The 13,281-nt window shown below is 38.8% G+C and overlaps 1 protein-coding gene across 1 annotated transcript in view; it reads left to right on the forward strand.

The window, feature by feature from the left end:
• The window catches only part of lamb2 (laminin, beta 2 (laminin S)), a 67,926-nt gene that overhangs the window by 37,187 nt on the left and 17,458 nt on the right, over window positions 1-13,281 (forward strand). Inside the window, exons 8-18 of the mRNA XM_034696052.1 lie at window positions 3,773-3,975; window positions 5,232-5,352; window positions 5,761-5,949; window positions 6,559-6,738; window positions 8,157-8,269; window positions 9,443-9,522; window positions 10,438-10,573; window positions 10,681-10,839; window positions 12,479-12,606; window positions 12,745-12,877; window positions 12,979-13,171. Coding sequence (XP_034551943.1) covers window positions 3,773-3,975; window positions 5,232-5,352; window positions 5,761-5,949; window positions 6,559-6,738; window positions 8,157-8,269; window positions 9,443-9,522; window positions 10,438-10,573; window positions 10,681-10,839; window positions 12,479-12,606; window positions 12,745-12,877; window positions 12,979-13,171 — 1,635 coding nt within the window. The remainder of the gene's footprint in view (window positions 1-3,772; window positions 3,976-5,231; window positions 5,353-5,760; window positions 5,950-6,558; window positions 6,739-8,156; window positions 8,270-9,442; window positions 9,523-10,437; window positions 10,574-10,680; window positions 10,840-12,478; window positions 12,607-12,744; window positions 12,878-12,978; window positions 13,172-13,281) is intronic.

The raw sequence follows: 13,281 nt of genomic DNA on the forward strand, positions 1-13,281 counted from the left end.
TCTGACTTGAGTTAAAGTCCTGGAGTACTTGCTTTCAAAAATACTGAAGTATTCAAAGTACTTTTTAAAATATCTCTAAACATATTTTCACAAAGCATGAGGTCAGTCAAGAATACATGGGTGAACATTCTGCTCCGTTCTGTTTATCTAGAAAACATGATTTCATATCTAAAAAGTCTACCATGAAATATAAACTAAGTTACTACAAGCACAGACAAGTTTACAATGTTCCTCTGGAATCAAAGCAGTGTGTTAGCTCCAGACCTCCACATGCTCTCTCAGGTTAGATGCTGATGTTTTGGAGGCTGTGATGAAGTTTGTGTGGTAAACAGATCAGAGATTTACAACAATACAAACAATCATTCTTTATTTCAAAACCTCAAACGTGGGTTTAAAATATGGCCGTGGTGCTCAGGTAGAGAATCATCATCCTACACCACCATCACGGCTACACCACTGAGACAAACCAAACACAAGAACACCAACAGTTTACGGTCTTTGGGATCTGATCTCAGAAAAGAAAACTCATCAGCTGACTTCAAAGATAAAGTAGTGAGTAACTAGAGCACTGCTAGAAATGTAGTGGGGTCAGAAGTATGATATTTGTCTTTCAAATGGAGTAAAAGTAATAAGTTCCCCCAAAAATAATACTCAAGTAAAGTACAGATACTCAAAACATGTACTTTGTTACTGTCCACCACTGCCCTTGAGACAGAAATCTTACTGTGAAGTGTCTGATCTTTCATGCATTGTGAATTTTGCGACCTGCACAAAGATGTCGTCCAAGTAGACTCAAATGGATTCACACACAATCTATCATAGATTCATTCATAAATACGTCTAAGGCATGCTAAATTGAAGATTAACAAACAAATATTATGCACTGGGTGTGATTTATGGCTGTGGCTCAGTGGGTAGAGGCCGTCATCCCAGCTTCTGCAGTCACATGCCAAAGTGTCCTTGGGCAAGACACTGAACCGCAAATTGCTCCCTCTGTTGTTCAGTGGTGTGTGAATGTGTATGAATGAGATCAGCTAATACTTTGGTCTCTTACTTTGGCAGCCTCTACCATCAGTGAGTGAATGTGGTGTGAATGGGTGAATGTGACAAGTAGTGTAAAAGCGCTTTGAGTTGTCAGAAAGACAAGAAAAGAGATATATAAGTACAAGTCCATTTACCGTTAAAGTCATGCACTAACCCTTGGTATTTGTCAGTGGACTTTATACATTATCGAACCTTCAGGGTTTCTCGCAATCTATCACCTGACCCAAACACTTACCCTAACCCTAACCACTCGGAGTTCTTGCCTAGCCCTAACCCACAGTATTTGTCAGTGGATTTCATGCCTAACCCTTTTGAGTGTTTCAGTTTTAGAGTAATACAAAAGAGGTATTCATTTACAAGTGTTATTTTAAGTCACTATACTTTTTATAGATAATGGTAGATGTGATCCCTCTGCGTTTATCGGTTTATGAGACATAAATCCCCTGACATGTTACAAGTGTCTTCTTCCCTGCATTTCTGTGTTTGTGTGAATCATCATGGTCCAAAGGTCTCCAAGAAACCACACAAATGGAGATTTACTTACTTACTTTTCCATGGAAACATGCTGAGATGTGTACACATGATGATGATGATGATGATGTGTGTGTGTGGGGGTCTTGTTGAGTACTGCTGAACAGTTTGACTGTATCCGAGGGGGACGTTGTGACCACAGTTATTCCAGCAGATTGAAGGTAAATCTCTCTGGAGGGGTGTTATCTTTCTCTCTATTAGAAATGTTCTTGTAATAGTTTGAGAGGAAATAGAGGCCGGATGTGGGAGCAACCTTTTCAACACCACATTCCACATCCATCCATCATTTTTGGAAACACCCCCATCTTGAAAATGTACTTAAAACTACTCACACACAGAGTTAAAGACACATGACACTTGGATTATGTCTCATTTAAGAATATCCTCAGAGAGAATATGTCCTTGTTTTATAAAGTCTATGATTAACAATCCTAAACAAATGTACTGTAATAATGCTGTTTTCACTTGCCATGCTAGGAATGTCTCTCCAATAGCAATGTCAGTCAGTCAGTCTGCTGTTGTGTAATTGGTCGGTCCGTCTCCCTCTCTTGTACAAACAAACTTTAAATCCTAAAATCAATGAGAGGTTTTTCATGAAATTGATTCTCCCACTAAAACTGAATACTGAAATCAGTCACAGTACTTTAAAGGTGACATATCACGCTTTTTTCATCAATATATATTGGTCTAAGAGGTCCCCAAAACATGTCTTTAAAGTTTATGCTCAAAAAAACACTTTGAAATCAGATTTTGGCATGCCTGAAAAGCCCTCTTCTTCAGCCCTCCTCAGAACAGTCTGTTTTCCCTCTGACCACGCCCCCTCAGGAAGTGGATGTGGCCTCAGCTCTCCGTCACGTTGATCTAATGTTTACATGTTGGCTGAATATACACGGCTTCTAGCAGACCGCGCTACTTCAACCCTCTGAATCTGATCCTGACGGAGAGGCGCCTGTAGCAGGACCTTTCTGAAGGATTGGTCACAGATTTAGTGTTTCTTGTTGTTTTATTTATCAGTATGTAGACGTGTGTCTTGGTACACAGCTACAAACATGTAGCTATTTGGCTATGCTAACTAGCGCTAGCACTTATCCATGATAAATAAAAATCATCCACTAGATCTTCAAATCTGCAGACGTGGGGAGTAAACCGACCTCTGCCAGAAAGGCAGCAGGACCTTTCTGAAGGATTGGTCACAGATTTAGTGTTTCTTGTTGTTTAATTTGTCAGTATGTAGACGTGTGTCTTGGTACACAGCTACAGCTTAAGCTACGACATGTAGCTATGCAGCTATGCTAACTAGCGCTAGCTCTTTTCCATGACAAATAAAAAACCACTAGATCTTCAAATCTGCAGACGTGGGGAGTAAAACCGACTTTTGTGTTTATTAAGACAGCCTACAACTAGCATGCCTCCCTCCTAAGCTCCTTGTTAGCACACATGTGTGCAGGGAATGAAAAACAGAGGAGGGGTTGAGTTGTATTTTATACAGTCTATGGGCTGAACAAGCTCCGAGCTCTGACTCCATGACAGACCGGATATTGTTGTTACGTAACAAAAACACGGAAGTCTGAAACGGCTCGTTTCACACACATTTACAGAAAGGTGGAGAAATCAGAACAGGGGCAGAATGGATTTTTTTCATTCTCGGGGGGTTTGTAGACCTGCCAGGGACACATATTTCAGGTAGAGAACCATTAAAAAGTCCATTTTGCATGATATGTCACCTCTAAGAGCTGAAAATTAAAATGGTTAGCATGCTATGACGCTAATCTAAGGCAGTTAGCAGTAGTCACATGTGCTTAATATCAACCTGACATTAAATGGTTCAGTTTTTAAAATATGCATAGATAATAAAAGTATTTTGATGTTCCCTGTTGGACAAAAACATCCTCCCACTGCTGAGCCCTGTTGAGGCTCGATGTGATCACAAGCTGCCTTAAATCCTCAGACCATCACAGATCATTAGCTGTTGTTCCCCCATAATCCTTTGCCACACTCTCGGCCCTGTCATGCTCCACTGGCCTTGACTTCCTCTTCATGGTTGGGCAGAAAAAGCCTTTGTGTTGTGTGTTTTTGTGTTTTGCTTTATTAGACAGTTTTACTTGTTGTTGTCTTTTGTTTTCATCCATCCTTATTCATGTAAAATGAGAAACCTAAAGTGACACCTGTGTTCTGTTCCTCCTCCTCTCCTCAACAGACCAGCTGAAGATCACCAACCTGAGAGTGAACTTCACCAAGCTTCACACGCTTGGAGACAACCTGCTGGACCCCAGAGCTGAAATCAAAGAGAAGTATTACTACGCCATATATGAGCTTGTTGTGCGTGGAAACTGCTTCTGCTATGGCCACGCCTCAGAGTGCGCTCCTATCGATGGCATCAGGGATGATATAGAAGGAATGGTGAGTGTTCAAATTTCAGTCAAGAATAGACTGTCTTATTTTAAATGATTATAGACTCATACGTATCATTTATTCAGTTGTTTTTATTTTTTATTTATTTTGATTAAATGTGGATTATTTCATTATTTATTCAGTTATTAATGAGATCTTATCATCTTATGATTTTACAGATGACCTCTCAGTATTTTAATATTTTACTTTGCTGTATTTACTTTAAGTGTAGAATCTTAGTTTATTTTACTGGTGTAATCTTTTATTGTTTTATTATTTTATTAATTTATTTTATTTTGGTGAGTTTAATTTCCTCTGTTGAGTTTTAACATTTTATTTTACCTCCAGTGTTTCCTCATTAAGATATCATGACAGGCTTCTTCAGTTCATCAGCAACTTGTTTTTATTTTTCATTAATTTGATTATTATTGTTATTATTATTATTATTATTATTACATATTTTTACATTATTGTTTATTAGTTATGATTGTTGGTATTATTATTATTATTATTATTATTATTACTATTATTATTATTATTATTATTATTATTATTAATAATATAATTATTATTATTATTATTATTATTATTGCATATTTTTACATTATTGTTTATTAGTTATGATTATTATTACTATTATTATTATTATTAATATGATGATTATTATTATTATTATTATTATTATTATTATTATTATTTTTACATATTTTAACATTATTGTTTATTAATTATGATTGTTAGTATTCTTCTTCTTCTTCTTGTTCTTCGTCTTCGTCTTCGTCTTCTTCTTCGTCTTCTTCTTCGTCTTCTTCTTCGTCTTCTTCTTCGTCTTCTTCTTCTTCTTCTTCTTCTTCTTCTTCGTCTTCTTCTTCTTCTTCTTCTTCTTCTTATTCTTCTTATTCTTCTTATTCTTCTTATTCTTCTTATTATTCTTATTATTCTTATTCTTATTCTTATTATCATGTTCTTAACTTAACATATGGATTATGGGGTGGATGTGGGGCCAGGGTTGGGATTGGGATGGGGGGACCGGCTTGTCTTCTTTCTTTTTTTATATAATTAATTATTCTCTTTTTATTATCTTTATGTACAGCATTTGTGTTACAATATTATTGTTTGAAAAGCGCTTTACAAATAAAGTCTGATTGATTGATGATTTTTCAGGTTTGATTGTAATTTTCCCACTGTTTTTTCCTCTTTTAAACATATGATTTATCATCCTGTTTAGATTGCCTTAATAATTACCTTTGCTGTCTCTCTTCAAGGTCCACGGCAGGTGTGTGTGTAACCATAACACCAAGGGCTTGAACTGTGAGCTGTGTGATGACTTTTACAACGACCTGCCCTGGAGACCAGCCGAGGGACGCAACACCAACGCCTGCAAGAGTGAGTTCAGGGGAGGAAGTCAAGGAGATATAACGTCTCATTGCAAAAACCATCACAGATTAATAATCCAGAAGTTTTAAAGAAAAAGAGACAACATGCATGACCTATTACATTGATTTCCACCAATGTTGCCAAACCTCAGTAGAACGAGCAAGTCTACGTTTACTTAAGTAACTTCTGTTTGCCTAATTTGTCTGGTCTTTGTGCTTTAACTGGGAATATTTGTGATTCACTTAATGGAGGTTAGAGTCTCATGTTATTGATTATTTAATATTTATCTTATCTATTGTTACTCTTGGACTTCTGCAGCAGCCAAGCAACACAATCCAACATCAGTGAAAGTTAAAGCATTTGAAAACAATCCAAAAGAAAGACTGACTGGATTAAAATCAATGTCTTTTTCTCCAGAGTGTAACTGTAACAGCCACTCCAGCGTGTGCCACTTCGACATGGCGGTGTATCTGGCCACCGGAAACGGCAGCGGAGGAGTGTGTGACGACTGTCAGCACAACACGATGGGACGCAACTGTGAGATGTGCAAACCTTTCTACTACAAAGACCCTTTTAAGGATATCAGGGACCCCCGGGTCTGCATAGGTGAGTGTGTTACTGTTTTTAAGATCAATGCGTATCTAAGAATAACTACTGACGGTGTTATCATGAGGAAATGTGTGATGGCTGCCAAGTGATGTCACTGCAGCAGAGCTGAAAGGGAGGCATTGAGACAGAGACTGCATGACGTTAGATGTTTTAGTGTACTTGTTTTGGCTCACTCATAAACCCTGCAGCACTGACTGTGCCTCAGCTTATTGAAGACATTACAGTACTTTCAAAGTCTTAGTGTTTAAATCCTGCAATTTACTTTACAATACAAATGTGAATACACAGACATGAAATATATTTTTGCAGATTTAGTGAGACGTAGGCTGTTTCTGCAATCATTCACTTCTCCGTACACAGGGACTCCTCTGTAATGACGTCATTGCTGTCTCAAAACCTGCAGCTCAACGTCAGGAATTTCAGTGATATCTAATATTATACTGAGTGTAGTTTCATCTGATAATTAAATGCAATTAATACATATAAAAACAACTTTGCACCACAATGCCTGATGACCACAGCTCTTGTGCACTATTTTGCATGTTGCATGTTATTGCACCCTCTAAGGTGGACTCATTGTATCCCTCTCCCCTGTCTGTGCCGTAGCCTGTGACTGCGACCCCGATGGTTCAGAGAATGGAGGAATGTGCGACAGCCACACTGACCCTTCCCTGGGCTCGGTGGGAGGTCAGTGCCGCTGCAAAGCAAATGTTGAAGGGCCACGCTGCGACAAGTGTAAGACCGGCTACTTTGGTCTGAGCGCCGACAGTCCTCAGGGCTGCCAACGTGAGTGCAATCTTTGTTTTAACACACACAATGTTACAGGTGATGTGTGATGACAGAGTGTTTGGGCTGAGATGAGTGTTTCCATAAAAGCTCCAAGTGATCTGTGCAGGTCTGTCTCTCAGTTTTCAGATAGCTTAACACAGCTCAACCACCCTCATAGACTGTATAATCAAACTGAAAGTGACTGAGGTGACCTCGCTCTTATTTTAAACTGCTTACCTTTCCCTCCTCTCTGAAATATGTGCGACTAAGTTAGGAGGAAACTTTATAGTGGGATTTATTTTACAAACTATCAAAATACAGGTGACAGTGTGTTTTTGTACCGTGGATTCACACACACACATTGGAAACTTTCTCACCATGCTGCTGTAGCTTATTATTAAAATATAGATTATAAATGTAGACATTTTTATGAATTTTAACTTCAAAACGTATAAGTCTTTAGCCTTAACCTTTATAAATATAACAAATAATAAACTTTATATATATATATACTGTATATATTATAATAAACCTTTACAAATATAATATGAACCTTTATAAATCTCTTCCTTTTTTAAATATTAACCCATTTATCTTATTGTAGTTTCACTATTTTTTATTTTCCTTTCTATTTGTTTATCTTTTATTTTAAATTATTATCATTTTTTATTATTGGTTGCTTTTTCGTTCATTCACTTGTTGTGTTTCTTATACAAAAAGCATCACTTGCTTTAATTGTTTTACATTTATCTTTTGTATGTAATTCAAATAAACAGATCTTTAAAAAAATTTATAATAATAATTAAATCTCATAAATTTCAAAAGTGCTCAAGATCAAGAACCCAGATATGACCAGACTGAAAGATTTGCAACACATTTCATCAAGAAATGAAAAAACATTTAGGCCAACATCGCACCTGACCACTGTAACTTACTGAACCAACTAACCCATTAGCTCTCAGTAAAATAATTTATCAGATGAATTCCTCCACCTGTGTCTCAGTTACCATCCCTACTAAGTTTTTAAAAGAGGTTTTGAACACTATGCTTTTATTTTATCATTTATAAACTGTTCAAAGACCTCTGGCATCTTTCCAAACAGCTTAGAGCATGCACTTATTCAGCCATTTTTGAAAAAACGAATCTGGATCCTCAATCTCTTAACAACTACGGACACATTCCCAAGCTTCCTTTTTAATCCAAAGTGCTCGAGAAAGTCATTTTAGTAATAATACTTGTAGTGACTTTCAATCTGGTTTTAGAGCTTCTCATAGAGCAGAGACGGTCTTCATTAAGGTGACTAATGATCTTCTTTTAACAGCTGACAGAGACAAGAGTTCTGTTCTTATTCGTTTTGCTCATGTCGTTGTTTTTCCATCCTACTACACCTTCTTGAAACTTGGCTTGAAGTTTTTCCCTGTGTTTTGTGCCTGCAGCCTGCCGCTGTGACCACAGAGGAACAGTGTCAGGTAGCTCCCAGTGTGACCCGGTCAGTGGAGACTGCTTCTGCAAGCGTCTTGTCACTGGACGCAGCTGTGACCAGTGTTTGGTAAGAGAGTGCTGACATTTGTTTTCTGTCCTGAGAGGAGAAGCTCAAACATTTGTTTCTGTCGTTTGTACTGAATCATCTTTCCCCTCTTTGCACACTCTGCTTCTTGAACTGAGCCCTGATGGTGTTAATATGAGAGGGGACAAAAAAGCCTTATGTTTTCCTCCCACATGTTCGACATCAAACCTTTCACCCTTCATTTCACTTCACCTATCTCTCTCTTCCTCCTTTTGCTTCTAAATCACTGCAGTCCACTTTTTGACTCTCTTGTTTCATTCCTCTTCTTTCCTCCCACTCCTCTGCTGATCAGCTTCCTGTTATAATTCATCCTCTTGTCCCAAACCTACTCAGCCAGGAATAGTGCAGGCAGGAATGTAAGCTCCTGCCTTGGCACCAGATCTAATTTTAGTCCGGGGATTTGTGGCTTGTCCGGTAGGTGTGGGTTACAGCTCGCCTAAAATGGTCAGGGGCCTGGACCTGCTCCCAAAGTAGAGCCTGTCCTCTGATAATCCCTTTGGAGCCTCTTTTTAGTAGCAATACTTCAAAGTCTGTGCTGACAGAGATGAAAACTCTGCAGGGTTGTATCTAATTGACACTGTGGTGTGTTTATTAAAACAAATGGCACCACAGAGCGTGAAGGAAGCTGCGTCACAGACGAGTACCAGTTTATGTCATTGTAACTCTCCAAAAATAGCTTCGTCTGATATTGTAGCATAGAAAACAAGCTCAGTCCAGCCTTTCTTTGGCTGGATTGATGCTAGAGTTCACAAACCTGAAGTGAACAGTAATGAATTGACCAGATTCTTACATAACTCCAAGGACAAAACCACTAAATTCACCAAAGTACAAACTCTGCAGCCAAAACATTCCGAACTTTAAAAGTGAAATTGCTGATCTTACTGTGCACATTGCTGAGTCAGCTGTTTCTGAAAGAGTGTAGACTCTCATCATGTCATTTGACAGAAAATTGGCGGTTATGCTCTGCCCAGAAGCTCTGACTGTTTTATTGGATTAGAGAGCTACATACTGATAGTCAAACTGCAGTAGAAGTTCCCCTCTCTCCCTCTAAAAGTGATGCATCATGTCTGTCTGGAGCTCAACTCCTCAGCTGTCTGTCCTCTTTTGTCTCTGTCCGTCACTCACGCCGTCCTCTGTCCGTCCTTCTGTTTCCAGCCTGAGCACTGGGCTCTGAGCCACGACCTGAACGGCTGCAGAGGCTGCGAGTGTGACATCGGAGGAGCGCTGGACAACCAGTGAGTGACGCTGTAGCTTTCCTCCTGAGTCAGAGGTTACACATGAAGTATGAGGCTGCCGGGGCCCTGTGGTTCACACTGTAACAGCTGTAACATGTATTGTTAAAGAGATAGTTACACACATACACTCTGCAGAAGCTGAAGCCTCCTCACTTCACTGATCCCCCGACCTCTAGCCCCACCATGAGGAAGACAACTTTTCAACAACAGCAAAAGCAATTTAATTCATAAAGCACATTTCATTATAGGTGAGAGCAATGTGCTTTACATTGAGGACAAAAACTGAGAAAAACAATAAATAAAAGCTGCTTTCAGAATTCAAATCAAAAAAGGATTCACCCAGGGTACTTCAGACACGGCATACAGCAATCAAACAGAAGCATATGAAGAGAATCCTATAGAAAGCATGCAGACAGCCACACGAGTCATCATACTTACATGCTCACAACTAGAAATACTCTATTCAAACTTTATTTATGAAGTTTTGAGCTTACATTAAACCCTCCCATTATCCATCTATGCCACCTGAGACCCTGAGCACACCCTCAAAGGAGCAATAGGTTTTGAATTTAGTTTCAAGAGCTGAGAAAGTTGTGATGGACCTTAAGTCTGCAGGCAGTTTGGTCCAGAGAGAAGGACTGGAGTAACTAAAAGCGACTTCAACAACTATTGGATTGATTGTAGGAACCTTTTTATACATATAAAAATAATTGGTTGCTGTGCACAAAGTAATTTATATTTATATGTTTTTGTACAAATGTGACAAATAGTGGATCGTACTTGACATGCAACGCAGGAGCTCCTTGTCCTCAGAGGAGATATACATTAAAACTGAAGCCCCAGTACTGGCAGTCAAGAAAGCTGATGTCAGTTGTATCAGTAAAATGTCAAACTGTCAATGTATTGTCTTCACAGCTGCTCCATGGAGAGCGGGCAGTGTCGCTGCCGCACTCACATGACAGGACGCCAGTGTACACAGGTGGAGTCTGGATATTACTTCATGGCTCTGGATCACTTCCTCTACGAAGCTGAGCTGGCCAAAATGGAGCAGGTGAGCCAGCTCCTAATCTCTATTAGAACATATTTGTGTATCAGTATCATCCTGTGACTCCAATTTGGATTTTTCTAATCACATTTCTGAAAACTGAATATTCTCAGGGCTGTACACTGGAGACCAGGGAGCATCAGCCAGGTCGCCTCGCCACATGGACCGGCATTGGATTTGCTCGGGTACCTGAAGGAGGCACCCTGGAGTTCACCATCACAGACGTCCCCTACTCCATGGAATACGACCTGCTGGTCCGCTATGAATCACAGGTGAGTAGATTATTGACTTTTAATGAGTCACCTCAGCTGGTAGAGACACACAGACTCAGTTAGAAAACAGAGGTCAGAAACTTTTGGATACGCACCTGTTTGATATTTATCTTCAAGTAGAATAAAACAAACATATCTCTCATAATAAGCTATGAATCTGGGTCAAGCTGGCTCAAGCAATAACTGTATGAATCTTTCACTCTTTAACCCTATAACGCCAAGCATATCATACTTGATACATCTGTTTGTGAGACCTCTACATCATCAGTGTGATATATTATTTCAGTAAAAACCTGATGTATATGATCAGATACATGCAGTGCATGGATAATCCACCAGGTGTGAGTAATTCATGCACCAGAAGGACGTCACTTGGGACATCCAAAATGTCAGCTGTGGATCAGAGACCCACTCGAGGTTTTTCAGGGATATTTTTAACATGTTTGAAAAAGTTTGGATGAAAAAAACTTTCAAATTGTTCCTGAAACTTCAAGAGGAATAGTTACTGGATTGATGCAATGTAAAACTAATTAACATTTCATGACTTCATTTATAGTCAAACCGTGTTGAAAATGTGTTCATAAAAATTGATACAGCAGGTATATAAGGACATTTATTTGGAGATCAGTCAATCATAACTTTATTACATTTCATACATTATGCATTTCATAAAGCAACATACAGTCTTATTATTATTTAAGAACATGTTTAAATGACATATTCAGGTATATTTAGAGTAGAAATTCAAATATTTATAATGTATATTGTATTTTTATATATGTAACCTGCTGTATCATGATGAGTGATTACTGGTTAAATGTTGTTGTCTTTTGCTCATTGATTTCCACTAAAAATTGAAGAATTCAGAGAAGAAATATACAATAAATGAGTTTTTTTGCTGTGTAGGAGATACAGAATATGTATGACTTTGTCGTGCAATATGGAAAAAAATAAATTCTGTGTTTGAAATTACTTTGGGAAAAATTTGAAGGGCACTCAAAGTATAATAGGTTAAAAAATGTTGTTTTTGTATGTTTTTTTTAAAATAAGAAACTCTGTGCAAAAAAATTGCACCAAAATGCCTGATGTATCAAATATGATACAAATTAAAACTCATATATGCAGATTGCTGTTTTTTTGTATTTGACAGAAGGCCCTATAAACACTCCATTTTCAAATAATTTGAATTTTCTGGCAATTATTTGATGGTTCAGGCTTTACAGGGTTATGTAGAATAAAATGAATCATGTCTCTCATGCATAATCTATGAAACTGTCCCCAATAGGAAAACTTTTAACATTTATATTTGTGTCCATGTAACACAACAAGAACCTGTTAATATGATATGTAGAGGTTGCCAGGAAGCAGATTTTGTTTATTATTTCCTCTTGTTTCCAGTTTTCCAGTTTTAGCTTCTAATTGACATACAAAAAGATAATTGTATGAGTCTTTCACTCTTTAAGGAGATGAAAAGTTGTTTTCTCAAAGCTTTTCCTTTAAATATGTTTGGCTTTCACTGTATGCACAAACCTCTCCTGACCATTAATATTATGGTGCCCACCAGTTAAGCATTAGACATTACTTTACCATATTCTGATATTCCATAATCTGTAATAAATATGTTGGTGATTCTACATAGATGCCCAGAGACTGGGAGGAGGTGCGTATAACAGTGGTTCGTCCAGGCCTCATTCCTACCAGCAGCCCCTGTGGAAACACCATCCCTGATGATGACAGAATCACCGTCTCCCTGCCAGCTGGAGCCAGGTCTGTGGCACAAACACACACACACACACACACACACACACACACACACACACACACACACACACACACACACACACACACACACTCATTCATCCAGAATCACAAAGGTTAACTCTCTGCTTTCTGTCTCTCCTCCAGGTTTGTGGTCCCTCCTCAGACTGTGTGTCTGGAGAGAGGAGTGACTTACACCCTTCGCTTTGAGTTCAGACGCTATCAGGACGCTAACAGTATCCTCAACGGAGCCGCTAACGCTCTCCTCCTGGTCGACTCTGTAAGACAAACTTCTCTCTAAGAAACAGTCATGGTCACTCCAGACACAAACACAAACACCTCCCTCTTTCACTCAGTTCATAATCCCTCATTTCTTTCCAGATTGCCTTGATGCCACGCCACTCCTCCATGGAGATGTTCAACGCAGGAGATCCGGCCTCTAACATCAGGAGGCAGACCTATGAGAGGTACCGCTGCCATGAGGGGGCCAAGAGTGTGACCCGCCCACTAATGAGTGACACTTGTGCCAAACTTATCACCAGCATGTCAGCCATCATAAACGACGGAGCTCTTGGTAAGTAAACAAAAGAACCCATGTGTTCATATTTTGATCTGTTTGAATAAAGGTTATGATATATCACAGCAGTAGGCGGCAGTAGTCCTCCTCTGAGTGCCCTGAGAAAG

Source organism: Notolabrus celidotus, chromosome 11, assembly GCF_009762535.1.
Source record: "Notolabrus celidotus isolate fNotCel1 chromosome 11, fNotCel1.pri, whole genome shotgun sequence".
Classification (NCBI taxonomy): Eukaryota; Metazoa; Chordata; class Actinopteri; order Labriformes; family Labridae; genus Notolabrus; species Notolabrus celidotus.